At 52.0% G+C, this 27068-nt stretch overlaps 2 protein-coding genes across 4 annotated transcripts in view; both read left to right on the forward strand.

Moving 5' to 3' along the window:
- Nucleotides 1-10159, forward strand: part of SAP30BP (SAP30 binding protein) — a 41552-nt gene extending 31393 nt beyond the window's left edge. Inside the window, exons 5-11 of one of the 2 annotated variants that reach the window (XM_077163853.1) lie at nucleotides 1182-1270; nucleotides 5686-5777; nucleotides 6631-6691; nucleotides 7165-7216; nucleotides 8020-8078; nucleotides 9308-9392; nucleotides 9624-10159. In XM_077163853.1, coding sequence (XP_077019968.1) covers nucleotides 1182-1270; nucleotides 5686-5777; nucleotides 6631-6691; nucleotides 7165-7216; nucleotides 8020-8078; nucleotides 9308-9392; nucleotides 9624-9805 — 620 coding nt within the window. In that variant the 3' untranslated portion in view covers nucleotides 9806-10159. Of the gene's footprint in view, nucleotides 1-1181; nucleotides 1271-5685; nucleotides 5778-6630; nucleotides 6692-7164; nucleotides 7217-8019; nucleotides 8079-8902; nucleotides 9029-9307; nucleotides 9393-9623 lie in introns of those variants that run through there. The other variant, XM_077163854.1, reaches the window with a different exon arrangement.
- Nucleotides 10160-16571: 6412 nt separating this feature from the next.
- ITGB4 (integrin subunit beta 4) overlaps nucleotides 16572-27068 on the forward strand; it is a 35027-nt gene continuing 24530 nt past the window's right edge. The window contains exons 1-12 of one of the 2 annotated variants that reach the window (XM_077163856.1): nucleotides 16572-16802; nucleotides 19960-20048; nucleotides 20772-20854; nucleotides 21051-21152; nucleotides 21268-21472; nucleotides 21787-21883; nucleotides 22037-22208; nucleotides 24160-24423; nucleotides 24677-24766; nucleotides 25026-25148; nucleotides 25403-25567; nucleotides 25737-25813. In XM_077163856.1, the coding sequence (XP_077019971.1) occupies nucleotides 19970-20048; nucleotides 20772-20854; nucleotides 21051-21152; nucleotides 21268-21472; nucleotides 21787-21883; nucleotides 22037-22208; nucleotides 24160-24423; nucleotides 24677-24766; nucleotides 25026-25148; nucleotides 25403-25567; nucleotides 25737-25813 (1457 nt within the window). In that variant the 5' untranslated portion in view covers nucleotides 16572-16802; nucleotides 19960-19969. The remainder of the gene's footprint in view (nucleotides 16803-19959; nucleotides 20049-20771; nucleotides 20855-21050; nucleotides 21153-21267; nucleotides 21473-21786; nucleotides 21884-22036; nucleotides 22209-24159; nucleotides 24424-24676; nucleotides 24767-25025; nucleotides 25149-25402; nucleotides 25568-25736; nucleotides 25814-27068) is intronic. The other variant, XM_077163855.1, reaches the window with a different exon arrangement.

Below are 27068 nucleotides of genomic sequence, written 5' to 3' on the forward strand. Positions count from 1 at the left end.
TTCACCCAACCTGGAGAGAGGATGAGAAAGGGAGGGCTCTGCTAGGCCAGCCCCAGGCAACCCAGGCCCCTAGTGAGCTGTGCTGAGAAGGGGATTAGCCCGCGACCTGATGCACAGTGGGTGCTCAGTAAGTTCTTGCTGAATGTTACTGGTGTTGGTTCATTCTTTCCCTTCATCCTGCCCTACCCAGCTCTGCTTGCTATTTGCACATTGTATGGTCCTTTTCATGAGAGAATGTTTTAAAGAGCACAGACAAAATCTCACAACAAACAGCACATTGTCTGAGTGATCCAGAGCACAACTCTGCAGTCGCCAGGGCGGCCAGAGGCTAAGGGGAAGGGAGTGGAGAGAGAGCGAGGGAGAGCATCTTGGGTGGGCAGGAACAAGTCTCAGAGTAACTGTCTCTTGGGGATTGTAGTTGTTGAAATCACCATCAAGCCTTTTGTGCCGAAGGATGAGGTAGATCAAGAGAGGGTTTTGGTTTATTAAAACACAATTCTAAGCTAATAACCCATTCTCAAATTTTAAAAATGTCTTTTATGCCCACAGCACGAGTTTGGATGCTTTGGGACTGAAAGGCTAGGGAACCTAGAACTCTTGTTTCTACTCTAGCCTGGGATGAGGATGGCACCAAGCAACTCTGTTTCAGGAATCTGGATGGTGTTTTAGGGACATCCCCATGGGGGGCTGGGGTACTTGCATTGGGAACCAATTGTGCATCTCTCTTCCCACCTCCAGGTTCAGTATTTTCATGTTAGTAGCTTGAAATTCACCACAGCGGGAGAGTTTGGGCATTGAAATTGGCAAATGCCACAAATGGTGGCTCTCCTCCTCCCCTCCCCAGCTGGCTGTCCACTATTTACCAGGACACCACTGGACATACTCATTTTCTTGGAAGCAGGTACTCAGTGTAGCTTAGCAGCGCTCTTGGAGCTTGTATCCTCTGCCTGACCTCTTCCCCCAAGTTGGCACGTGGCCAGCTCCTTCAGGTCATTTGATCTCAACTCCATTGGCACCTTCTTAGAGAGGCCACATCTGAACAGGGTATTGTACTGTTTTCATCGTCTTTATCCCTCCCTAAAAACATTGTTTGTGCTTCCTTTTTTTTTTTTTTTATTGCCTGTGTCTGTCCCTATCACAGGTCCCCATCTACAGAATTTTTCTCTCTGTTCTCTTAACAGCCTCCTTTTCTGAAAGAGTCAGGAACATGTCGCCTGATGAAATCAAGATCCCTCCAGAACCCCCTGGGAGATGTTCAAATCACTTACAAGTAAGCATAAGGCGCGGCTGCTAAGTCCAATAGGAATGAGTGGCCTGGATCAGGTATGATTTGGTCTTTCTTTGAGAGGCTGTGGCAGGGAAAAGCAGTGAGGCTTCTGTAAAAGAAGCAATCCAGAAGGAAGGTGCTTGCAGATCCAGTTACCTCCCACTGTCCTGACTTATGAGGACACCCTGGTACCCACCGCCATGCTCTGCCACCTCACCTGGTGCCTCTCCAGCTGGGACGCCCTAGCTTACCCTCTGTTAGGCCTAACCCTAGATAGAAAAGAACTTACCTTTTCTGTACAGCCCAATTGAGTCAACAGGAACTTTTCAGAAGGAACTTTGTTAAGAAACTGAAGGACATTCAGAATATAAAAGTTAAATTATAGAAGTGCAAAAACACAAGCATTTATGGGCATCAAATTCTGCTCAGGTTTCTAAAATGCCAATTCACTAGCTTCTTGCCTTACCATACAAACCTGACCAGAGGTTTAGAAATGCCAAGGAATTGGAGCATTTAGTAAAGTTAATTCATTGTAGCTGGGGGCAGGACCACAGTGGACAGTGGGATTTCTGCCTCCTTTTCCAGCATCAGCATATAGAGCGCGGCTCACTGAGCTCTTCTGCAGAACACTGTGGGAGAGTAGTCAGGTGGTGCTGCCTGGGATGAGGGAGCATTGGTTGTAGGAGCTACAGTAAAGTACCCAGAACAGTGAGGAAACTGTGGCCTAGGGAAGAGGGCACATTTTGGAACTTTGTAAATGGGAAATTTCCTGGGGCTGCATGCGCATATTAAGGAAAAAGGATTGAAGAGGCTTCTCTGCTTTGGCCTGGAGCTATAAATCTGCAAAGACTAGGAAAGGTATTTTCTTTTTTTCCCTTCTTTGTTCTTTTTTATTTTTTGTCAGCTCCTGACAATCAAAGAAAGCTCTGTCATAACACTAGCTGGATACAGACTTAAGGAACAGATATCTCAGAGTCTAAATTACAGTGATAACACATTAAAATATCAAAATGTCCAGTTTTCAACAAAAGATTACAAAATATGCAAAGAAACAGGAAGTGATTGTCCAGGCAAAGGAGAAGATTAAAGCATGAGAAACCATCAGTGAAGAACACCAGACCTGGGACACACCAGACAAAGACTTTTTTTTAATGTTCCTAAATATATTCAGAGAAGTAAAGAAAACATGGACAAAATAAAAACTAAAGGAAAACGATAGGTAAACAAAGAGAATGTCAAAAAAGAGATGGGAATTATGGAAAGGAACCAAACAGAGCCCAAGACCACAGTAACGGAAATTTAAAATTTCTTAGAGAGGTTCAGCAGTAGATTGGAGCTGGCAGAAGAAAGAGTCAGAAGACTTGAAGTAAGACAGTTGGAATCATTCCATCTAAAGAGGAGAAAAAAGAGAGAATGACCAGAGCCTGAGGAACCTATGGGACACCGTCAATCCTGACGGTATTTGCAGTGTGGGAACCCCAGCAGAAGGATGAGAAAAGGGAGCAGGGAGAATATTCAAAGAAATAATGACTGAGAACTTTCATCTCTACTTCATCCTGCCAGCTTCTCCTGGGGGATTCATTGAAAACCTTCATCAGAGTTCCCAGCTTGAGAGCTCTCCTGTAGAATTTGGACTTGCCAATCCCCACAGTCATGGGAACAATTCTTAAAGAAATATAATACTTACTGATATCTCCTGTTGACTCTGATACCCTAGAGAACTCTGACTAATAAAGTAAGAATAAGGCTCACCTTCTTCATTTATTATTTCTCAGGGATCATTTTCCTTCATTGCCACATGTCTAATTTCTTGAGCATTATTGTTGAATGTATAGTATCTGTTTGTATTTGTTGCGTTAGGTGGGAAGGTGTATCTGGTCTCTCTTAGGCCACTGCGGCCATAAGAAGTCCATTTTAATTTTTAAAATATAATTTTGATTCATTTGGCATTATTTTGGAGCATGACAAAAGGAATGGATCAGAATTTATTTCTTGCTTTTCAATAAGAATATGCAAGAGTTCAAACACAAATTATTAAAAATGTGTTCCCCATTGCCCTCTTTTGCATATATCCTTACACCCTCTGGTATATTCCTGAATTTTCTAATCTAGTAGTCTCTCAATGTATTCACACAAATACCACATTGTTTTAATTAGAGATGCTTTGTAATATGATTAAATATCTGATAGTACTAGCCACATTTGAGGTATGTTTTCTTGACCATTTCTACCCATGAAAAATATACATGGCTATGTATGCTGGGGTTATCTTCCTATCTAAGGTGATGGCATTCTTTTTTCCATTTCCTCAACTCGGTATTACTTGTATAAGCAATGTTTGATGATTCCCTTAGATATTTTCACATTTCTTGTTAGAATTCTTCCTATTTTACTTTACTCTTTTTAAATGATTGCCTCACTTCTATTGGAACTTGTAAATGATTAGAATGTGTAAATACAAAGTTCTATGCTCTGCACTAATGTCATATTCCCTAAAATTATTTTATAGATTAAAATTTTTGTAGTATTTTTTTTCATTGATTTTTGGGCTTTTCCAGTATATATTTATATGTTCTGCAATAAAACATGATTTATCCCTTTAAGTAACAAAAAAAAAAAAAAAGAAAGAATGACTGAAAACTTCCCAGATTTTTTTTTTTTTACATGGGCAGGCACTGGGAATTGCACCCAGGTCCTCTGGCATGGCAGGCAGGCATTCTTGCCTGCTGAGCCACTGTGGCCCGCCCAACTCCCCAAACTTAATGGAAGACATGAATATACACATCAAGGATGCTCAACAAACTCCAAACAGGATAAACCCAAATAGACCCATGCCACAGCCTGTTGTAACCAGACTGTCAAATGCTTAAAGATAGAATTCTGAAAGCTGCAAGAGAGAAGTAATGTGTCACATACAAGGGAACCTTAGTAGGATTAAGTACTATTGTCTTAATGGAAACCACAGAGGCAAGAAGACAGTGGGATGACATATTTAAAGTGCCAAGATAAAAAAACTACCAACCAAAACTGTCTTTCATAAATAAGGGCAAAAGAAAGACATTCCCAGATAAACAAAAGCTGAGAGAGCCCCCCAGCACTAGACTGGCCCTATAAGAGATACTAGAGAATTCTGTAGATTGAAAGGAAAGGATGGTAGACAATAGATCAAAGTCTTATGAAGAAATAACGATCTCTGATGAGAGTAACAACATGGTTAATATAAATGCCAATACTATTGTGCTTTTGGTTTATAACTCCACTTTTTGCTTCCTACAGGATCTGAAAGGCAAATGCATGTAGTTTGGGGCTCATAATATATAAACATGTCAGTTGTGACAAGAGCTACAAAAAGTTAGGTGGGTGGAAGGGGGTTAGGAACATAATTTATGGTACGCTATTGAAGTTAGGTTGGTATCAAAACAAACAAGATTGTGATAGGTTTAGGATGTTAAATTTAAGTCCCATGGTAACTACAAAGGAAATATCAGAGAGTGTTCTAGCTCAGAGAAAAGTTAGAGTACAGGTAGCCAGGGGCAGGGGACTAGAGAGTTAATGCATAATGAGTGTAGAATGTAGGTTTAGTGACATGGGAAAGTTTTAGTAATGGATGGGGGTGAGGGTACTACAATATTGTGAATATGATTAATCCCGCTAAATGGCATGCTTGGGAGTGGTTGAGATGGAAAGTTTATGTTATATGTATGGTCTCACAATTAAGAAAAAAAAAAAGACAGTTGAATGCAATACGTGATCCTGGATGGGGTCTAGCAAGGGAGGAGAAAAGGCTCAAAGGGAAATTATTGAAACATATCCAAACAATGGAATGTAGACTCTAATCTTTATATCAATGTTGAATTTCTTGAACTTGATAACTGTCCTTAAAGGGGTTACATAAGTGAACACATCCTTGTTCTTAGGAAATGTACATGGCAGCATGAAGTGTTCTTGGAGCTTGAGGAATACAACCTCCTCTCCAAGTGTTCGGAAAATGAATGATAAACAGGCAGACAGATAGAGGGATAGATAGAATATGGCAAATGTGACAAAATGTTAACATTGGTGGATCCGGGTATCTGGGAGCATCAGAATATGTTGAAATTTTCTGTATGGAGTTTGTATTACTTTTGTAATTGTCTTTAAGTTTGAAAGTATTTCACAATAAAAGTTAAAAGAAAAGGTTGTGGGTGTGGGATGGGGGCAGTTGGGAGAAATCAACAACAAAAACAAAGCCAGCTTAGTTTATCTTACTTGTGAGCAACTCTGACCAAAAGCTGGGCGAAGAAGGATTGTTAATGAGCGGGGGAAGGCTCTGCATGACTCTGTGGGGCACAGAGTCACACTTCCATGTAGTATGTGTGACCACAGCATTGTGAGGGGTGAGGTTCTGTTGTAATCACCCTTCTCTCCCTGTTCTGTAGGACAAGATCCAGAAGCTATACGAACGGAAGATAAAGGAGGGAATGGATATGAACTACATTATCCAAAGAAAGAAAGAATTTCGGAACCCCAGGTGAGTTTCCCGTGAGCCTGTAGAGAATCAGTTGAGTCATTGATATTGGGCTGGAGACCAGAGATCCCCCAGGGAGATTGGGGCGGGGGGCTGCGGAGAAGCCCAGATAAGATGCCACCTGAGCCAAAAGATGTTGTTACCCAGATCATCAGTACACTGAGTGTGTGCTGGACACAGCAGTCCAAGTTAGCACCACTCAGATGTTTGCCGTTTAAGATCCACATGAAACACAGTAAACTGATATAGAGCGTGGAAGCAAGAACCCTGGGTAGGGCTGGGACGACCTGGCTGCGTTGTCATCCCCACTTCTCTCCTAAAGCACATTATTCTCAAGGCCTCAGTTTCTCATCTGTAAAATGAGGATGATGGACTAAATGAGCACTGTGGTTTCTTCTTCCAACTCTACAAAGACACTGATCCCACAGGCAGGTGAGAGGTTTTAGAAGCAGAGCTGTACAGAGGTTTGAAGCCTGGAATGGGGACAGCAGGGATTGGCCTGGCCCTGTGTAGGCCTGAGTATGATCGCTCCAACCCAGCCACACAGTCCCAAGGTCAGACATGCGGATCTGACACAAAACCCTGCCAGCAACTCAGCAGCATGCCCAGCCCAGCTCTGGGTCAACAGCTCCATCTCACCAGGAGCATTGAAAGGCCAGAAGTGATTTTTATGTCAAACCAAGGAACTTTCCTCCTTCCCTCTGGAAGCTTGCTTAGGGGGTTAGCTGGGTTCAGAAGATCTTAAAGTTTCATCTCAGCCCAGGAGCTGGATGGTTCTGGTAATCTCATAGAATTCAGTACTGTTCAGGGCCTGGGACTGGTGCCTTCTCAGTTCCTTGTGGCATTCTTCTTTCAGCATTTATGAGAAGCTGATCCAGTTCTGTGCAATTGATGAGCTCGGCACCAACTACCCAAAGGTGTGTCCCGCAGGAGCGGGTGGGGACAGGGCTCTGTGCTTGCCCAGCTGCTTTTACCCTGGAGCCACAGGAAGGGCCTGGCAGTAGCACTGCTGGTTGGTGAGCACACTCCCCATCTCTCTAGTTTAAGGCCCTGTGGGTCTGAAATAATCCAGTAAAGACATTCCAGCCACCAGTCCTGGTTCCTGGGCCCCTGGTTGGTGAGGACATGAGTGTGGACTCAGGGTCCTGTAGAACAGCATGAGGTATTGCTGAGCAGACCCATAACCCATGAGCAAACTCATTCCTAAATACTTACCAGCCAGCCCTTTGACTAGAGACTGGAGATGACAGCTGATCCCCTATCAAGGGAAAGGGTCCCCAGGCTAAGAAGTTCCATGCAAGAACTCAGAAGGAAAGTGGACTAGGGTTTTCTAAGTTGTCTGTCATCCGATGATCCCTACTGATTACAGCTTTAACCTTCTCTTTTGTAGGACATGTTTGACCCCCATGGCTGGTCTGAGGACTCCTACTATGAAGCATTAGGTAGCTTTCCATTCATTCAGTCATCCAGGCACACATATTTGAGGGTGTCCTTATGTTGGGCCATGTCTGGAACGAGAAAGACCCTATCTCTGACTTACAAGGCTTATAACAGAAACAATAGATGGTTGAACAAATAATTCCAAAAACAATGAGAATTATGAGGCTTAGGGTTTGGGGCCAGAGCCTCGCTGAGGAAGCCATGTCCCTGCTGAGGTCTGAACTGTAAAAGTATTTAGCTGAGCAGATGCCAGCACTTAGCGAAGCAGGTGAGAGCAGAGTGTACTCTTAAGGAGCCCACTTGAGAGCATTGGGAGGAATTTTATAGTGTCCAAGCTCTTAAAGCATACATCTGAAGCCAGCAACCCATGACCAGACCTAGCATTGGTTTTGGTGTCCTAAAGTTTTGTCTTATTTTAATTTGAATTAGTTGTTAACATTTTCCATAAAAATCCCTAATTCCAGCTTGTCTTGGTCAGTTGGAGAATCATCCACACTGGGCCTGCAACCCACATGGCAGCAGTGAGCTCAGGGTCAGGAGCTGCTGACCCCTCCAGACGGGACACATAGACCTGGCTCCTGCGTCTTTGAGTTTGTAGCCCCTGCTTTAAACGGAACTAGAGTGGCACTTCATGTTGCTTTTTATAAAAGGACTTAAAGCCCATGAGGCCCTGGGGATTGCTCTCGCCCAGTGAACAAGAGTGCACAGGGTGGCTCACTAGACTAGGTTCCCTCGGCCTAGAATGTCTCCTGGCCTGACAGTGGCTCCAGGGCTGCTTTCCTAACTGCTTGTCTTGTCTTTGTAGCCAAAGCCCAAAAAATTGAAATGGACAAACTGGAAAAGGCCAAAAAGGAGCGAACAAAAGTAAGCGATGGGCAGATATCTTGGGTGGAAGGGCAGGCATTTGAAGTGCACGGGTCCCACTGGTTGAGTCCAGAGGGTTTCCAGATTGCTGTCCTCACCCTTCACCCCCACACTTCATTGCGTGATAGCTCTGAGCAGCCTTAAATGTGCCTTCTGGATCAAATGTGCCTTGCTGGGTTTCCAGCCTCTTTCTAACTCAGCTTGAAGGTGTTTCCCTGTTGCTTCAGCTTGGTTTCTGGGCATCTTGCAGTTTGATGCATTTTACCCTTACCCTTCCCTGTCTCCCCTCCCCTCCCCTACCCCTTAGACCTGCAGAGCCCTGATGGCCTTGTCCCTTTCAGGCCATCAGGGCCCTCTCTGGCCTGAATGGAGGGAAGTGATATCCTCCCAAGAGTGCTGGGCCCCAGCTTGCTGTAGCCCTTGCATTTCATAGACCTGCTTCGCTGCAGGTGCCATGTCTAATATCAGGTGACCCTTCGTTTGAGGGCCCTGTACGCCACTTCCTCTCAGTGGTATGGTCTGAGACCTAAGGTTGTCCTCTGGACATGATGCCCCTTAGGACCAGAGGCCTCAAGAGAGAAAGCTGGGCACTCGGGACATCAGCTTGTCCCTCCTTGCAGCAGCCGTGTGGCCTCCAGGACGCTGCCCTCACTCCTGAGCCAGAGGGGCTGCGGGGCCTGCGTGTGCTGGGGGCCCTCTTGGCAGGTGCTGGCTGTCAGGCCAGGAAAGTGGGAGCTGGTGCTAGGGGGTAATCTGGCTTTCTCATTCTTAACCCTTGATTGAATTTCCCTTCTCTCTCTTTCCCTCCCCCTTCCAAACCCCAGGCTTATTGCAGGGACGTGTCTGCAGCGCCTGGGGACCGGAGCTGTCCTTCCCCTGTGCGGGCGGGCACCACCTCCTCCTGGGGATGAGGAGGAGGGGCCTGGCCAAACGGTTCTGGGCATGTGAGGTGGGGCGGTGGGGCGGGGAGGGGAGCCGGGGGCGTGTGCAAGGACTTGGTGATGCCGGGAGGGGCCCGAGTTCTGTTTGGGAAGCTCTATAAGAGCAGTGAGAGTCCCCACAGGCTCTTCTGAGGCACCTCTCCCCACTGTAACCATCACAGCAGAGTTGGTTTTCAAATGCCTCCTGTGAATAGTTTCAATCTTTTGGCCCCCCGGGAGCAGACGGACAGCAGAGGATGTGGATAGAAGCTTCACACAGCCCTCATTCCCTCCCCTCTCCCCTTGCAGATTGAGTTTGTGACGGGCACCAAGAAGGGCACCACGACCAATGCTGCGGCTGCCACAACCACCACCGCCAGCACGGCTGTCGCAGGTACAGGACAGCCGCCCCAGCTGCTCCTTGAAAAAAGGGAGGGGGTTCCCCTGCTTATTGGGGAGGATAGCCCAGAGCCTCCACGCCATGGGGAACTGGGCCTAGCTCAGTCCACTGCCCCTTTTTCAGAGTTCAGGAGTTTGAGGAGCAGTAGGTGACACCTGGCCTGTAGGGAAAGGGTCTATTGCTTTGGTTTGTCCTGGTCCTGATTTCCTGCTTCTTTATCCCCAGATGCCCAGAAGCGAAAGAGCAAGTGGGACTCTGCCATCCCGGTGACGACCATCGCCCAGCCCACCATCCTCACCACCACAGCCACCCTGCCAGCTGTTGTCACAGTGACCACCAGTGCCAGCGGTTCCAAGACTACTGTGATCTCTGCCGTGGGCACCATTGTGAAGAAGGCCAAACAGTGACCCTGGGGAGTGTCTTGGGGCCAATTGGACATCCTCCTCTCTGTTGAGGGAGGAGCCACTCTAGGACTCAACAAGACTGAGCAGCCCGATGATTGGAGCACCCTAGGAGGTGCCTCTTTGTACATTTCGGACTGGAACCTGCTCCCAGATGCCCTCTGCCACCTTGAGAAGAGCCTCTATCTGGCATTCCAGCCAGAAGGATATGGCCGCAGGGGGTGGGGCCTCTGGACAGTGGCCTTGTGCCAGTTGGGGTCTGCCCCCTATTAACATGCTGTGTTAGTAAATCTTGGCATCTCGGCTGCACTTGCCTCTTCTATGGTCTGTTTTATGGCAAATGCACGAGCTCAAGCACTTTCTGCATTTTCTTGGTTGGAATTTATTACTTTGGGGTTGAAAACAGGGTGACCAAAGCCTGTGGCCCTGCTTAGAGGGGTGGTCATTGTCAGGACTCTGCCTTGGCGTGGGCAGAAGGGAATCCAGAAGTGGGGTGAGAACTCGTGTTCCCAGTAAGCAGTTGCACTCTGCCCAGCGCACTCGGTTCTTGAACACACCCAGGCTTTGGAAGTCAAGCTAGTTGAGACAGGGTGAGGTTCCTGACCTGCACAGGGGAGAGGGGAGCAGCATTGGCGCCTGGCCTGGGGCTGCCCAGTCTCTCGTGCCTGGTAAGCACAGCCAGCAGGGTCCCAGCGGTGGGGGAGATGAATCACCTCCTGCCCCGCTGGGCGGCAGCTCATTGTTTACAGGAGAGCCGCACTTCATGGGGTAGGATTCCTGCCACCCCACCCTTCCTCTGTGCATTATCGCCGCCCCACAGCAGCCCCTGGGCAGCCCCAGTGGCTGCTGGGCTCTTCTCAGGGCCAAAACTTGCTTTCTCAGCCACCACCAGCCTGCCAAGTCCAGAGGAGGCTGGTTTATCTTTCCTGTTCTCCGGCAGTGCTCCTTTCCACTTCAGTGGAAGGGTGAGTGTCAAAAAAGGAAGCCAGGCTGTGAAGAGCCATGATGGAGCTCTTCTCCAGGGCGGGTGGGGATTTGGACAGGTGGTCCTGACGTGGGGACTGATCATGATGCTTGTGCTGTGATCGGAGGAGTATGCTGAACTCTGCCCCTGTGGCCCCGAAAATACAAATTCAGTTCCCTCCCCTCCCCCTGCTACACACACACACGCACACCCACACACACACAGGACCACGAGGAGGTCAGTTTTCACACTCCTTTGGTGGGCTTTGCAGCCCTGGAGAGTGCAGCTGTTTCCCACCCAGCCCCAAGAGGGTCTCTGAAAAGGTTTTCTGCCCTGCAGCCTCCAGTAGGGACCCCTTTCATTACTGCAGGTGGCATGGAGGTTGTATGGGGTGGTAGGAAAAGCACCACAGGCAGAGTTGCCGCCTCTGGCCTGTGGTCTTGGGCCTTTCCCCTCTGTCAGCCTGTTTCTTTTTCTGTCAAATCAAGGTAATAACGTTTCATAAGATTGTTGTGAGGAATCAGTGAGATGATTTATGCAAAAGCCTCATGAACTGTAAAGTGGTCTACAAATGCTTGTAATTGAGCAATCCAATTCCTTTTGGTTTTAAAACCAAAAAGAGAAGCAAACTCTAGAGATAGTAAAGCTGTCCAGGGAGAGAGTTGGTGACAGCCAGGCCTGCTCCTTGCTGAGTTCTCCTGGCCTTCATGGGCTCTCTCTGGCCAGTTTTTTCTCTACACCTCCCTGCTGTCCACTGAGCACTCCCTCCCAGCCCTGCAGTCGAGCCCTCCAGGTTGGAGCACAAATGACCCAGGTCCCATATCTTTGTGCCCCCGCCCCTTGCAGAGCCCCAGCACATGGGCCTGAGGAGGGAACACAGGCTCTCGAGCTGGACAGACACAAGCTGCTAGTCTTTACCCTTGGTCACCTTTCGCCTGCCTAACCCAGTCTCGCTGAGGAAGGGCCGGAGGATATTAACAGTTGCTTTCAGTGGAGCTTGGAAATCCCTGTCACTAGGGACACAAAAGTGTTTATGACTGCTTCTCTGATCACAAGGAGAACTTGGTCTGTCCAAACTGAACGCTGTCCAGTCCTCTTTTTGACCCCTCCACAGATGGTCTCCCACTGTCCACTATAGAAAATGTAGCCTTCAGCATGGCACAAAAGCCCCAAACATTCTCCATCACTCTCCACCCTGTCCCTCTTCCACCGCTTTCTGTACCCACACACCCTGTCCTTCAGCTGCTCTCATCCTTTTCCCTGTTGTCCTTTTACCACTCTACACCTTGGCATGTAGTACCTTCAAGGTGCGGCTCAGGTTTTCATGGTCCCTTCCTAGCTTCCCTGGGCAATGGAGGGCTCCTTTCCCAGTGCTCCCTCAGCGCTCTTTCTTCTGTAATAGCACTTACCCTACTGCCTTGTACTCCTCTGTCCATGGCACTGACACTAGTGTCTCATCGTTGACCTTGTGGGCAGACAGACCCATCCTAACATTGTTCCCAGTGCCTGGCTCAGGAAAGTGCTTAAGCGATTGGCTGGGTGGAAGGATGGAAGGAAAGGAGAATTGTTCATCTTCCAAAGGTGTGGTCCCTGCCCCTTGGCCGCTGGACTGAAAGCTTCCTTCCCTCCATGCCCTGAAGCTGTATCCCTCCAGCCTTGTGTGATTCGATTCCCAGGGGACAGTTTCGGATTGGCCTTGCTTGTCAATTGCTGAAGCTCAGTGATGGCTACCTAAGGATCCATTGCCCTTTTTAATTGTGTATATGTTTGAGAATTTCTATAATAAGATTTTTTAAAGGGTCATCAAGTCATAAAAAAAAGAATGAGGAAAATCTCCGTGGACAGATTTGGGATGAGGTCCAGGAGAAATTAAGTGAAAGGAGTCGGGGGCAGCCCAGTGCACAGTGCACACCCCTTTTGTTCGGGTGGATGCATTTGCTTATTTGCAAAACAAAACAAAAACATAAAGACAGGAAAGAGATACAAGAATAAAATCAAGGAAATTAAGAAAATCCATAGCGTTAAATTTGAATTGGACCTCATGTCAAAAGAACACTTAAAATGATTAAAACGGTTTTTATGTTAGGTATATTTTACCGCAATTCAAATTAATTAAAATTGAATTGGAAGTACGAATATACTCATAATTAAAAAAAAAAATTTCCTATCTCTGTCCACTGACAAGTTCCAGAAGCCCTGGCCCCTGGTAGCAGTGAACACATGTAGTGCCCAGAGCTTGGTCTTTAAGGGGAGGGCTCCCCAGAGAAATGGCTGATCCCAGGTCTGGACAAAAGAAATCGAAGCAGGACTGGGGCAGTTTGTCCCAGAAAGCAAGGAAGACAAGCAGGAGTGGCTGTAATTGCTTATATTAAACTGTTGAATAAATTAAAATCTATTCTTCCACAGCAATATTTGGAAAAAAGAGAATCTCTGTTTGCCACCACTGGAGTTGACTCATATCAACTTACTGTGAAGTTGATAATTAAAAGAACTGAGCGTTTTTGGAGGAACATCCCCAGTTAATGAAGGGAAGTTCTTTTTTTTTCTTTTTGGAATCAGAACACCTTCTATTAGAAATGTAAAAAAAATAGAAGCAAAATATCATCATTCATCAACCCCAAAAGAAACACTGATTCAAACAAGTATCCACAAAGGATACCCAAACCATTCAGACTGGCATCATCCCATTTTAGTTTCCAGCTGCTAAAACGAATACCACACAGGCACTGGCTTCACCACAGAAGAATATATTGGCTCACGGTTTCAGAGACAAGAAGGTTTGCTCCTCCCAGGGTCAGTATTTTCTGACTGGCTGGCAATCAAGTCAATATCAGGGAGAAAAAAGTGGGAGATTGTCTTAGACTAAAAAAAAGATATATATAAAAAAACTACAATGGGTGATTGGGATTAGAACCAGGTTCAAAAGAAGACAGTTAAAATGGACTTTTGGGGGGCAAAAAGAAAATTTGAATATGTACTGAATCATGGATGATGTTAGGATATTATTGTTAATTTCCTTAGATGTGATAATGTTATTGAGGCTACGTGCTGGAGTGCTGAGGGACAAAATATGATTTCTGCAACTTAGATTCAAATAAAAGATAAAGAATATACAGAAATACATAATAAACATAAAAATAAAGCAAATCTGGCAAAAGGCTGTGTCTTGGGTCTTAGATGGTTAAAACACAGGTGATTTCTGTACTCTTTCAACTTTTTTATATGTTTGAAGATACTGAGAAGTTGAGAAACAATCACAATTTAAAAGGAAGCCCATTGAGTGACCCCTGGCACTGGAGAAGGACCAGGTGCAGAGACGCCCCACCTAAGAAGCTGCTGCCCTGGGTGAGAGCCAGTGGCCAGTGCTGGTTCTCTCCATGAAAGGTCACCAAACTTTTCTGACCACTGCTTCCCCTCAGGGTAAAAAAAAATGACCACGTATACTCAAAAAGCCTGTCTATTAATTATTTTATTTATTAAAAGTACTGCTTTACCACTAAGTGAAGTACATTATCAAGCATAAGAATTTCCTGGCAGACCCCTAGGGAATAATTTGCAGCCCACTTTGGGGATGGATAGTTTAAACCGTGAGCTCCAGGAAGATAATCGGGCAGTGTGTTTCATTCATGGTGTCCCAAGCCTCTGGCTACATAATAATATGTAGCTTATTAAATGATTGTAAAATGAATAAGTGATCGAACAAACAGACATATTCCACTGGAGACCACGTAATGAGAACATGGAGGTTGGGAGCAGCTATCTGGCACTCAGGGGCTTCTCCTTCCTGTTTGCAGGGAGGGTCTCACCTCTCCTGCAGAGTCACAAGAAGGAAACCCCCCTAAATGTCAGCTCTCTGACTCTAAGGGTGGCCGCAGAATGAGACAGTGGAGTTCGATTTTATTTTATGTAAAATTAATATGTAGTACGATACTTAACCTTTTGGGGAACCCAGTGTAAGCTAAGAACCCACTCACCAGCAAGACCCACCTGATAGCAGATATACCTCAAGTTTTGTATCTGATCTTAAATGAGCCATGGACCCTCACCCCTACCCCCACCCCACACATGGGTGCCATGAAACCCTGGCCTCGAAGGAGCCCGAGCAGCCTCACTCCTTGTCTTAGCCGGACCTTCTGGTGCAGACACTCACCTCTCCAGGTCTCCAGTCCCCTGTCATTTTGAGAAGGGCCCAGCAGCAGGGAGCAGGCAGAGGCTACCAAGCCCAGCAGACTCTGTGTGGCTCACCCAACGCCTCTGAGCCCAAGCCTCCTTTCTTAGAAGGGTGTCCAAGCCCTGCCCACCCTCCACCCACAGGTAAGTGCAAATCGCCCACCCAGCCCTCTTATTAATGGTGCCCTCCTCGGGCAAACCAGATCTTGCTGCTCTCTGAGTACCTACTCGGTGCTCCCCATTCCTAGGAGAGGCTGGGCACCTACTGGAGTGACTCAGATCCCCGGGGTACTCCTGGCATCCCCAGACCTGAGCACCTCAGCCATACTGGGGCTCCACTCAGTGCCTGGCTCCTTCACCCAGCTGCCCAAGGCTCCTTCCACAGGGATCCCAATCCAGGGGTGAGACTTTCTGAGCACTTGGCTCATAGGGAGCAGCTCTCAGTTGACCAGACAAGGTGGCTGAAAGGTGACTGTGGTTCGCATGAGCCTTGGTGTGTCCACGGCACATCCACATCCCGCCTCAGCTGTTCACAATCCCTCCGAGACTTGATGGGCTGCTCCTATTTTGCAGAGGGGAAAACTGTGGCCCAGGGAGACTATGAGACCATCCCATTTGGTTCAACCATGCTTTTACTGAGCATCTGCCAACTGCCAGGCACTGTCCCAGGTGCTGAGGCTAAAAAGTTGTCCTAAAGGAGGGGCAGGGTGGGGGTGGGGTGACTCACAGTCCAGCGGGGCAGAGAGACCCGTAAACAGGTCTTTCCAAACCAATGTGCCATAAAGACGCCGTGCCCTGGGGGACTATGGGGACACAAAACCCAACCTGGGGTGCAGGGAGGTCAAGGAAGGAGTTCTGGGGCAGGTGGCGTCAGCCCAGAGTCCTCAAGAATAAGAAGGTTTAACCAACCTAAGAGCTGGGGAAAGGCATTCAAGCAGAGGGGCCAGACTGGGGCAAAAAGCAAGGAGGCTTGGAAGCTGCATGGTTTGGGCAGGGGGACAGCTGGCAATCGGGTGTCCTCTGCCACTGCTGGCAGGTGGGGCTAGGGAAACAGAGTCAGTGTCGTAGAGCTCCCTGTCCAGGCGCTGAGAGGCTCAGTTTTCATGCCCTCCCTGCCCCCCCCCCACCCCGCCTCTGTGATCAATGCCCTGGAGGGACAGCAAACAGGAGACCTGGCCGATCAGATCTAGGAGTCAGCTTGACAAAGGCTGTAACAATTCATCAAGTGCCAGTCCTGCCAGCTCGGTGCTGGCCCCTTCACGCATGTCATTCAGTGTTAAGGAGGTTTAAGTAGATTGCCCAAAGACCCAGAGGACGGACTCCTACTCAGTTTCCTCTGGCCACCACCAGGAAGACACCGGAAGGTGGGCGGGTTGCCGTCGGGGCAGCCGCAGCACCGCCTGGAGGTGGCTGGCAGCCCGGGGCCTGGAGAAAGAGGGGCGCCCTCCCGGGCAGGGGCAGCCGGGGATAGGAGGCAGTCTGGAGCCAGGAGGGGGAGGGGATGCGACCGGGACTGGACTGGGTGGGGGGTGGGGGTAGCTCCTCCCATGGAACACCAGTCCTGCCCCCACCCCGCCCCCGCCCAAAGAGCCACAGCCTTTTCCGGGGGGCGGGCCCGGCCGCGGCGGCCGCGCCCCGGCTCCTGCCCGGACAGGTGCGCGCGGTGCGCAGGAATGCGGCCGGCCTGACTCACCAGCGCCTCCTTCCTACCTGCGCCGCCCGCCCCGCAAAGCGGTCCCCGCCCTGGCCGGGCCGCCCTCTGCCGTCCCTCCCTCCAGCCCTCCCTCCGGACGGGCTGGGTTCGCGCGCCTCCAGTCGGGAGCCTCCGAGCGCGCAGTCCAGCCCCGGAGGGTGCGAGTCGGCACCAAGGTAGGTCCAGCGGCCGACGGCGGAACAGCCGGGCAGCCGGGGTCGCGGGGCCGCCCTCGGCAGGCCCGTCTAGGGGCCCCGCGTCCCAGAGTTGGGCGCCCACCCTGGGACCTCAGAGGCCGGGAGAAAGTTAGTGCCGGCCACAGCCTGGGGAGCCCGGCGGGAGCTCCTTGGACAGGGTCTCCCGGCTTTTGTTTCCTGGCTCTTCCCCTTCCTACAGACTGCCAGGGACTGGCTCCCTCTGCCCTGCCCGTGCTGCCTGGGGCAGGTGCGGGGCCTGCCAGGGTGTGCCCAGGCCCAGCTAGGAGCAGAAGCACAGAGGGAGCTGGAGAACGGGCTTGTCAGCCCTCAGGCTGGGTCCACCCAGAGGAGGGCAGCAGGGAGAGGCCTGGGCTTTGGGTGAGGTGGGGCGGGGGTGGGCAGGAGCTGGTGGCTAGCAGGCCTGCTGGGCTGGGCCCCTCTGGAGTTTGCAGAGACCCCCAAGCAGGTGCTCCCCTCCTTCATTGCCACGGTCCATCTGGAGCCTGGGGAGTTCTTGGCTTTGCCTCTTCTCTTGGCCGAGCACCCGATCTGTCCTCTTTCCAGACGCACTTCCTCCAGGAAGCTCTCCCAACCTCATCTGTCAGCCCTGGGGTGTGCCCACCGCTGTAACCCCTCCAGTGCGGCCCTTTTCCTGGCCGTTTGCCCCTGGGGTGACCCTCTGGCTCTGATTTGAGAGGCTCCAGCTGGCTCCCGAGGGCAGGGCAGGGCCTCCGCTGCTGCCCATCCCCACCCCACCCCGAGCACAGGAGTGTCTGCCGCCCTGTCAGAGCTGGGGCTGAGGAGAGAGAGGGGGCAGGGCGGTCAGGAGCAAAGGGGCACCTGTCCCCATGGCCCTGACTTCCCATGTCTGACGGAGCAGACCCACCCTGGGCTTCTCACAGAAGCTGGCCCTGAGGGTGAGTTGCCTCGGCCTCCCAGGGAGGGGGTACTGGGGAGGGAAGCAGAAGGGGAGAGCTCAGGCCGTGGCAGGCATTGGCATTGGAGGTGCTGAGTGGGGGTCCCATGAGGAAGGGGGGCAGGCGTGGGGAGAGCCCTGCAGATGTGGGGAGTGTGTGCTCACGGGGCGTGCCCCATGTCCCTGTGGGGGGAGACCCTGCGTGTGCCACAGTGTGACCATGTTCAGGGGTCCAGCCTAATACAATCTGGGGACTGGACTGATGCGTAATAAGGCCAGGCAGCCTGGTTGGGGGGCCGTGGCAGGCTGGTGGGACAGGAAAGTGTGTATTGAGTACTTGGCTCAGCCCACATGGCTACATCTTCCTGTAAATCACAATCCTAATTTTTATGTGAAATCTCATCATTTTCAACCTTGGCAACTACTTTTTTTTTTCCCTGTTTAAAAATTTTGTATTGGATTAAAATGTCTTTTTTTTTTAATTTATGAAACACTTTTTTTATGTTATGAAACACTTAGCAATTGTTCTCCTGATATAGGAAATGAAGACACATAGAAGCTATAGATGGAAACAGATTGCAGTTAAAGCCCCTTTGTTTCAAAAACGATCACTTTCTCACCCTCCAAAAATGATGACATTTCGGGGGCCCCCATAGCCTGGGGCTCGGGCAGTTGCCCAGTGGGGTTTGGTAAAGCCTCCTGTTGCTGTCCTGCAGCATTTCAGGCGCTGTTCAGGCTCGTTGCCTGAACCCAAATCCCAGCCCTAGGACATTTAGATGGGGTTACCCCACGTCTATGTTTGAACTCATCTTTAGTCCCTATGCAAAGCTAAATAGGGTGAGGAGGCAAGGAAATGGCTTTCTGTGGCTGGGACTTGGGGAGGGAATGGATGTCACCAAATTGGAAAGGATCGGCAACAACTTTTAAAACTTTTTAGACCCTCGCGTGCTCTCATGCAGCCCCGCTAATGCCCTTTTAGAGCTGGGAAGGTTAAGGGGCCCAGGTTGGGGCCTGGCCATGTGTTGGCCGAGCCCCCCAGGCTTTGGGGCCTCCACCTCCTCATCTGTGAAATGGGGATAATGCACACGCCTTCCCCACCCATCCCTGCGCGGAATAAATAATAAACCTGGGTGCACGCCAGGCCAGGAAGGGTGAGTAAGCGCCACAGTGCCCTTGCCTGTGGGTGTGGGACGGGCCCGGGGGCCCCGAGGCTGCATCGTGCAGCGGCGGGTGTGGTGCCGGAGGCCCGCGGCACAAGGAAGTCCTTTCCCGCAGGGAGCCCCACCTGGCGTCCCGTCTGCTGCGGATGTGTTGTGGGAAGGGTTGAAGCTGCTGGAGGACAGGCAGTGTCCCCCGGCCCCACCCCCGTGCGGATGGGGGGCTTCCGCTGTGAGAACACCAGGGCGGCCCCTGCCCTGCAAGTCAGGGACCGAGAAAGGATTCAAGAGAGCAGGGCCGGCGGGAACGGCGTGGTGTGCGGCCACTGGAAGGGCAGCCCCAGGGAGAAAGGCCGTGTCCCTAACCTTTACCCTTGGTTCTGCGGGTCTGGGTGGCTCTGGCCTCCCCTTCTCTCCCAGGGTCGCCAGTGGGTCGAGATGGTCTGACAGTGAATGGAAAGGGCAGGCAGGGGCTCCTGGGGCGGCGAGCAGGGTGTGTGCGCGTGCAGGAAAGGGCTTGCCATCTTGCCCTGGGCTAACTTTGGAAAGGGGTAAGCTATTCAGGACCCCGGAAACCCCACTCTGGGGGTGGGGGAGGGATTCAGACCCCACCCCGATGGCCAGGCTGCCACCACCACACCTGACCAAGCACAGCAAGCCACCCCTTCCCAGCCCAGGCCCTGCCTCTTATGGGGGGGGCCGCGCCACCCTCACTGCAGGGCCACTGGGCCAGGCCATGGAAGGGTCTTGTAGGTAGAGCCAGGGTGGCCCACCTGTTGGGTGCCCTGCCCTTGCCCTGCCTGACCCAGGCCCACATCCAGCACCCAGAGCCCTCGCAAGGACGAACACAAGGGTGACAAGGCAGGGGGCAGTGGAGAAGACAGGAGGCAGGGACCCTGAGTCTGGCCACTCGAGGTCGGGGTGACTGGGCTTAAAGGCCACTGTAGTCCTTAGCCTCGGTCTCTGTCTCTGCCCAGTGGGGCCGGTGATGCTGCTTTTGGGAGCTCTGGCAGCTTGGACCTGGGCAGTGCAGGCATCCCATGTGGACCGTTTGCTGTTACAGGAGGAAGAGGATGGGGGGACCACGTCCCAGTCCATGCACCAGGCTGCTGCTGGCAGCCCTGCTGAGTGTCAGCATCCCTGGGGACACAGGTGAACTGGCACTCCCCACTGTGCCCCTCCTGGCAGGGACATACCTTGCAGGCTGCCACCCTCACATGGGGACCTCTCCCTCGTCCAGACACTCACTCAGCCATTCAACAAACCAAGGGCTGGTGAGCTCAAAGCTGCATGGTTACTTGGGCCTGGGGAACCGTGAAACCTGGGCCGTGTGGCCTGCATTTTCTGACGACCTACTGTGTGCTAGACAAGGCGGGCACAGCCATCAATAAGACAGACATGGTCCCCTTTGCCTGGGGGGAGGCTCATAGGACAGAAAGTCATGCAGCAGCTGTTATGCCGTGAACTGGGGACGGGGCAGGGGATGCTGGCTAGGCAGCTCGCGCCATGTCTCAGGGGAGTCGGAGGAGGCATTGCAGGATCTGAAGGGCTAGGGGACAGCTAGAAATGACAATGGACAGCTGTTCCAGCCAGCGAATGGGCAGCACCCAGGCTCAGCACTCCCAGGGCAGGACAGGGGGCTGTGTGCCTCTCCAGACCTCCCCCATTGGGGCCGTCCTCTCTCTCGGCGCCCCGGCCCTCCCCTCTGGACTTGAGACCCAGCTCTGCTGGTTTCTAGCCGGCTGCCTGGGGCAGATGGGGCCACTTCCCTGGGCCTCCGTATCCTTCTCTGCCCCGAGGGAGGTGGCCCGCGGGGAAGTGCTCGGCCCCTCACTCGATCTGACCCCACGCCTGTGCCCATCTCTGCCCCGCCAGCAAACCGCTGCAAGAATGCACGGGTGGATAGCTGCACCGAGTGCATCCGCGTGGACAAGGACTGCGCCTACTGTACCGACGAGGTGAGCAGCCGCCTGCCGGCCACGGCCCCTGGCCCACCCACAGCCCACCCACCCGGGACCCAGCGCTGGCCGGAGGTGGGCACGGGAGAACCGGCAGCGGTTAGGATTCTCCGCCGGCAATGAAATCCTGGGGTTGGGACCACCAGGGCTTGGGCGCTGCCCGCCACCCACCCAGACTCTGTCTCCTCCCGGCTAGATGTTCAAGGAGCGGCGCTGCAACACGGCGGCCGAGCTGCTGGCTGCGGGCTGCCGGCAGGAGAGCCTGGTGATCATGGAGAGCAGCTTCGAGATCACAGAGGTGCCCGGAGCAGGGGCCCGGGGTGGGGGCCCTCCATCCTCGAGGCTGCTGAGAAGCTGCCCCCTGGGGTCCCTGGGGTGACCCTCCAGTCAGCTGTCCCCTCCCCTGGACACAGGAGACCCAGATCGACACCACCCTGCGGCGCAGCCAGGTGTCCCCCCAAGGGCTGCGGGTCAGGCTGCGGCCGGGCGAGGAGAAACACTTCCAGTTCGAGGTGTTCGAGCCGTGGGAGAGCCCTGTGGACCTGTACATCCTCATGGACTTCTCCAACTCCATGTCCGACGATTTGGCCAACCTCAAGCAGATGGGGCAGGAACTGGGTATGGCTGGACCAGCGTGGAGGACGGCAGGGGCAGAGGGGACAGCGGCTCGGGAGGCCGGGGCCCAGGACGGCTGTACCCTCCCCACGAGGTGCCTCCCTCCCCTCCCCCCTCCCCTGCCCCCCCCCCCCATATCCCTGTGTCCTCCGGGGAGGGTCCTGGCCTTCCGCCCTGACAAGGTGGGCACCCCTCCCACAAGGCTGTGGAGGAGCCTCAGCCCTGCACAGGGAGCTGCGATCAGCTCCCCAGCCCCCCAGCTTGCCTGTGGGGGTGTTGGGGCTCACCTGCCCCCTTCCTCTCGGGTTTGCCCCCAGCTGACGTCCTGAGCCGGCTCACCAGAGACTACACCATCGGGTTTGGCAAGTTTGTGGACAAAGTCAGTGTCCCTCAGACGGATATGAGGCCCGAGAAGTGAGTGATGGAGCGGGTCTCAGGGTGGGGGGGCAGGCTCCTGGCCGTGGGGGCCACCTCCTCTCCCCCCACCCCCCAGGGCACCTCAGACTCTCCTTCAGCTTGAACCAAGTGGAGGGGGCGGCTGACGCAGTCTCTCCCCCCTCTGCCCAGGCTGAAGGAACCCTGGCCCAACAGCGATGCCCCTTTCTCCTTCAAGAATGTCATCAGCCTGACTCAGGATGTGAACGAGTTCCGGGATAAACTGCAGAAGGAGCGGATTTCGGGCAACCTGGACGCCCCCGAGGGAGGCTTCGACGCCATCCTGCAGACAGCCGTGTGCACGGTGCGTGCCCGCGTGGCCAGGGGCACCGCCAGCGAGCCCGGGGGCCTCAGCCTCCTCGGCACGGGTATCAGGGGCCCACCGGCTGCCCCAGGGCAGGCTGAGAGGCCCAGCTTGGATGCCGCGGGTGGAGCTCAGTTCTAAACTGAGTTTGGATGCCGCGGGTGGAGCTCAGTTCTAAACTGAGTCTGGATATGCCAGGGGACTCAGCGGTGGCAGCCTGGCTTTGCATTGGCCCCGGGGCACACCTGGCCTGGGGCTTCTGGAATCTTTAATTGCCCTGAGACCAGCCTCCCAACCAACGTCCCCGCTAACCCCAGCCTCCCAGGACCCCCATTTCCCAGTCTGCAACTATGTCCCGCCCCAGAGGAGGGCAGCCCTTTTTATGTATATGTTGATTGTTTTCATTTTGAAACTAAAATAGATGTATTGCGGATGATCCGGAAAACAGAGAACAGGAATTGCCCCTGCTTTCAGTACCACAACAGCCACTTGTTAACCCGTCTGCACATTTTGTTCCCTTTCCCTTATTTTATGTAGTTGGAATAAGTGTACTTATAATTCTGAAACTTGCTTTTTCTTTCTTTTTTTTTTCGTTTCGTTAGAGAAGTTGAAGATGTATAGAAAACTCATGCAGAAAATACCGAGTTCCCATATACCCCCCCATTAGTAACATCTTGCATGAGTGTGCTACATTTCCTACTGTTGATGAGAGAAGATTATTGTTATTGTACTGTTAACTTTTGTGATTTACAGTAGGCTTCCTTGTTTGTGTTGTACAGTCCTATGGCTTTGTTTTTTTGGGGGGGACTGACTTTTTAAATTTTTCACTAAACACTATCGTAAGTATTTTCTTCTCTAATACAGTTTTCAAAATCACCATATATATTTTTTAAACTAATTGCTGTGCGTATTTTTTTGTTTTTTTGTGGATCGGTGGCACTCAGAATCAAACCTAGGTCTCCAGCATGGCAAGTGGAACATGGAAAGGGAACAAAATGTGTGGGTAGGATAACAAGTGGCTGTTTGTGCTGAAAGCAGGAGCAATTCCTGTTCTCTGTTCTCTAGATCATCTGTAATAGGCATGGCAAGTGAGAACTCTACCTGCTGAGCCACCGTGGCCTGTCCTGTGCTTATTTTAACCTAGTTTTTTGTCGTACCATGTACTTTTTCCTAGGCAGTTAATATATTCTGGGTTAGGGGCTTGAGTGGGCAGTCAAATGGACCTGGCCCAGGTGTTACCTGGTGCCCTCTGTGTGCACAGACTTGTTTCTTATTTCCCCGTCATTAGTTTCTGCTTTCCTTTGCAATCACTCACCCACTGGGCTTGGTTTGCTAAATATGCCTGAATGCAATATACCAGAAATGGAACCACTTTTAAAAGGGAAATTCATTAAGTTGCAAGTTTACAGTTCTAAGGCCATAAAAATGTCCAAACTAAGATATCCAGAGAAAGATACCTTGACTCAAGAAAGGCCGATGGGTCCAGCCGGGAGGGCGCTGCTGGGGTCTTTAGCTTCTGGTTTCAGCTTCCCCAGGGGCATCTATTCTGCATCTCCAAAGGTCTCAGGTCTTGTGTTGGCTCTGTCAGCTCTGAAGTCTCTCTAAAATTTTTCCCCTTTTAAAGGATTCCAGTAAACTAATCAAGACCCACCTTAAGTGGGTGGAGTCACAGCTCCATCTACTCAAAAGATCACACCCACCATTGAGTGGATTGTGTCTCCGTGGAAACAATCTGATCATAGGACCCACCCTACCATGTTGAATCAAGATTAGATGAACAATTTCAGTCCAGCACACCCACTGTCCCGGGCCTGGACCCCGGGGGCTGTTGATCCTGTGGCTTAGGCGAGTCGCCGCTGCGAGATTGCGCATCCTGGCCATGCTCGGTGTGTGATGCCCAACCTGGGCGGGCAGCCTGCGCCACCCTGATGCCCGTCCTTGCCCTCCCCAGGAGGACATCGGCTGGCGTACGGACAGTACCCACCTGCTGGTGTTCTCCACCGAGTCGGCCTTCCACTACGAGGCTGACGGCGCCAACGTGCTGGCGGGCATCCTGAGCCGCAATGATGAGCAGTGCCACCTGGACAGCACGGGCACCTACACCTGGTACAGGGCCCAGGACTACCCGTCGGTGCCCACCCTGGCGCGCCTGCTGGCCAAGCACAACATCATCCCCATCTTCGCCGTCACCAACTACTCCTACAGCTACTACGAGGTGCGGAGCTGGGGGGGTCCCCCTGGGGAGGGACCCGGGGTGGGGATAAGGAACTTCTCGGATACCCCAGCATTTCCTTCCCAAAGCTCCCAATCAGGGGGGGCCCAGAAGGCAGGCTCTGGAAAACCCTGGCAGGTTCCAGCCCTTAATTCCCCCGCCTGCAGAATGGGCTTAGCATAGAGCTGCGGGGAGGATTCGGTGAGCAGAACCCCCCAGCAGGGGCTCAGCTGGGCCCGGCGTCCTTCTCCCGCAGAGGCTCCACAAGTATTTCCCTGTCTCCTCGCTGGGCGTGCTGCAGGAGGACTCGTCCAACATTGTGAACCTGCTGGAAAAAGCTTTCGACGTGAGGGCTGCGGGGGGCCCACCCGGGTCTGAGTCCTTCCGGGCAGGGCTTGGGAGGGGGCCGGGTGAGCAATGGGCATCTCGGGTCCTGCTTGGGAAATGGGTCTGGGCCAGGACCAGGGCCGAAGGGGTTTCGGCAACCCTTGGGAGCTCTGGGGAGCCTACCTGAGCCTGGCCTCAGACCCCCTGCAGGCCTCTGAATCCAGGTAGGGGGTGAGCCCAGGCTCCCCGCCCAGACCATTCCACCTGCCCTCCTTTAGCGCATTCGCTCTAACCTGGACATCCGGGCCCTGGACAGCCCCCGGAGCCTGCGGACAGAGGTCACCTCCAAGATGTTCCAGAAGACAGAGACCGGATCCTTTCGCATCCAGCGTGGGGAAGTGGTACGGCTTCATGGGGGGGCCGCGGGGCAGAGGGGCTCGGGCGCAGCACCCTGAGAGGGGTAGGTTTTCCCCAAGCGGTGTTGAGAGCGTGCCCTCTGGAATTGAATTCCCCTGGGCCAGCCGCTGGGATGAGGGTATTGCTGTCATTGTCCTCACAGTGCCTGGACTGAGCCAGTGGTCAGCCCTGGGCTGGGGCAGCTGGGAGCTGGGTGTCAGGGCCCCCAAGCCCCTGGCTGACAGCTGGACCCCTGCAGGGCACGTACCACGTGCAGCTGCGGGCCGTCGAGGAGGTGGACGGGACGCATGTGTGCCAGCTGCCTAAAGAGGACCAGATGGGGACCATCCACCTGAAGCCTTCCTTCTCCGATGGCCTGAGGATGGACACGGGCCTCCTCTGCGATGTGTGCAGCTGTGAGCTGGTAAGAAGGGCCGCCCAGCTGGGGGGAGGGCCTGAGTCCCCCTGGTGCTCGATTACAGCCCCTCCTGCTGCCCACCCCACGGGTGGGACTCCCTGAGGGCCAGAGGACAGGGCAGAAGTGTCCGGAGGCCCTGGTACCCCAGATGCACCCCACGGTGGTCTCATTCCAGCAAAAGGAGGTCCGGTCCGAACGCTGCAACTTCAACGGAGACTTCACGTGCGGACACTGTGTGTGCAGCGAGGGCTGGTGAGTGTGGGGCCCGGGACCCGCCCCCAGGATGCCAGTGGTCCCCAGAGGGAGGGGACCCCTGCAAGGCCCCGCTCGGAGGTGCCCTAGGGATGGGGGTGGGGGTTACAGAAAGGGCTCACAGAGGGCAGGTGCTGGGAGAATCCAGTAAAAAGCACGTTGCCATACATAGATCTATAGAATCTTTCTAGAAAGACGCATAAGCATTGGGAGAGGAGTGGCCATGGCGGGTGGAGACTCGGGCTTGGGGGTCAGCCGTGGTAGGGAGATTGTTCTAGTTTGCTGGCTGCTGGAATGTGATAGACCAGAAATGGGACGGCTTTTACAAAGGGGAATTTAATAAGTTGCAAGTTTACAGTTCTAAACCTGTGAAAATTAAAGCAAGGGTATAGAAATGTCAAATCTAAGGCATCCGGGGAAAGATACCTCGATTCAAGAAGGCCGAGGAAGTTCAGGGTTTCTCTCTCAACTGGGAGGGTACATGGTGAACATGGCAATGTCTGCTAGCTTTCTCTCCAGGCTTCTTGTTTCAGGAAGTTCCCCCAAGCTTGTTCTCCTTCTCCATCTCCAAAGGTCTCTGGCTGCATGGGCTCTTGTGGTTCTCGTGGCTCTGTCGTGGCTCTTTCCATAATGTTTCCTCTTTTAAAGAATTCCAGTTCTCTAATCAAGACGCACCTGGAATGGGTGGAGTCACATCTCCCTCTAAACAAAGATTAATACCCACAACTGGGTGAGTCACATCTCTTTGGAGATAATCTAATCGAGTTTCCGCCCTACACTGCTGAATAGATATTAAAAGAAACACCTGTTTCCACAAGATGGATCACGATTAAAACACGGCTTTTCTAGGGTACATAATCCTTTCAAAATGGCACAGGGACTTACTTTTCTTCCAAGATAAATAATATTTAATGCAGTATTTTCTTAACCAAGAGGAATGCAGAAAATCCTAGAGGAACAAAATATTGAAATTTTAAATAAAGACAGGCTGTGACAGTGCCAAGGAGCCTGAGGCTAAAGGGAAAGTGTGCATTCCAATATACGAGTTTGTGTGCATTTTTAAAAATTCCTTTTATTTTCTTAAGCAATCTTTTTCCCCTTAGTACAGATCTGATGCATGTACATTATTGAACATTTTTAAAAATATAGAGAAGATATTAAAAAAGTAATAATCACCAATCATTTTCCTCTCCATAATCACTTAACTTTTTAGCATACCCTTCTTGTTATTGTTTTCCCCCAACTCTTTTAGTTT

This window comes from Tamandua tetradactyla, chromosome 6, assembly GCF_023851605.1.
Source record: "Tamandua tetradactyla isolate mTamTet1 chromosome 6, mTamTet1.pri, whole genome shotgun sequence".
Taxonomy (NCBI): Eukaryota; Metazoa; Chordata; class Mammalia; order Pilosa; family Myrmecophagidae; genus Tamandua; species Tamandua tetradactyla.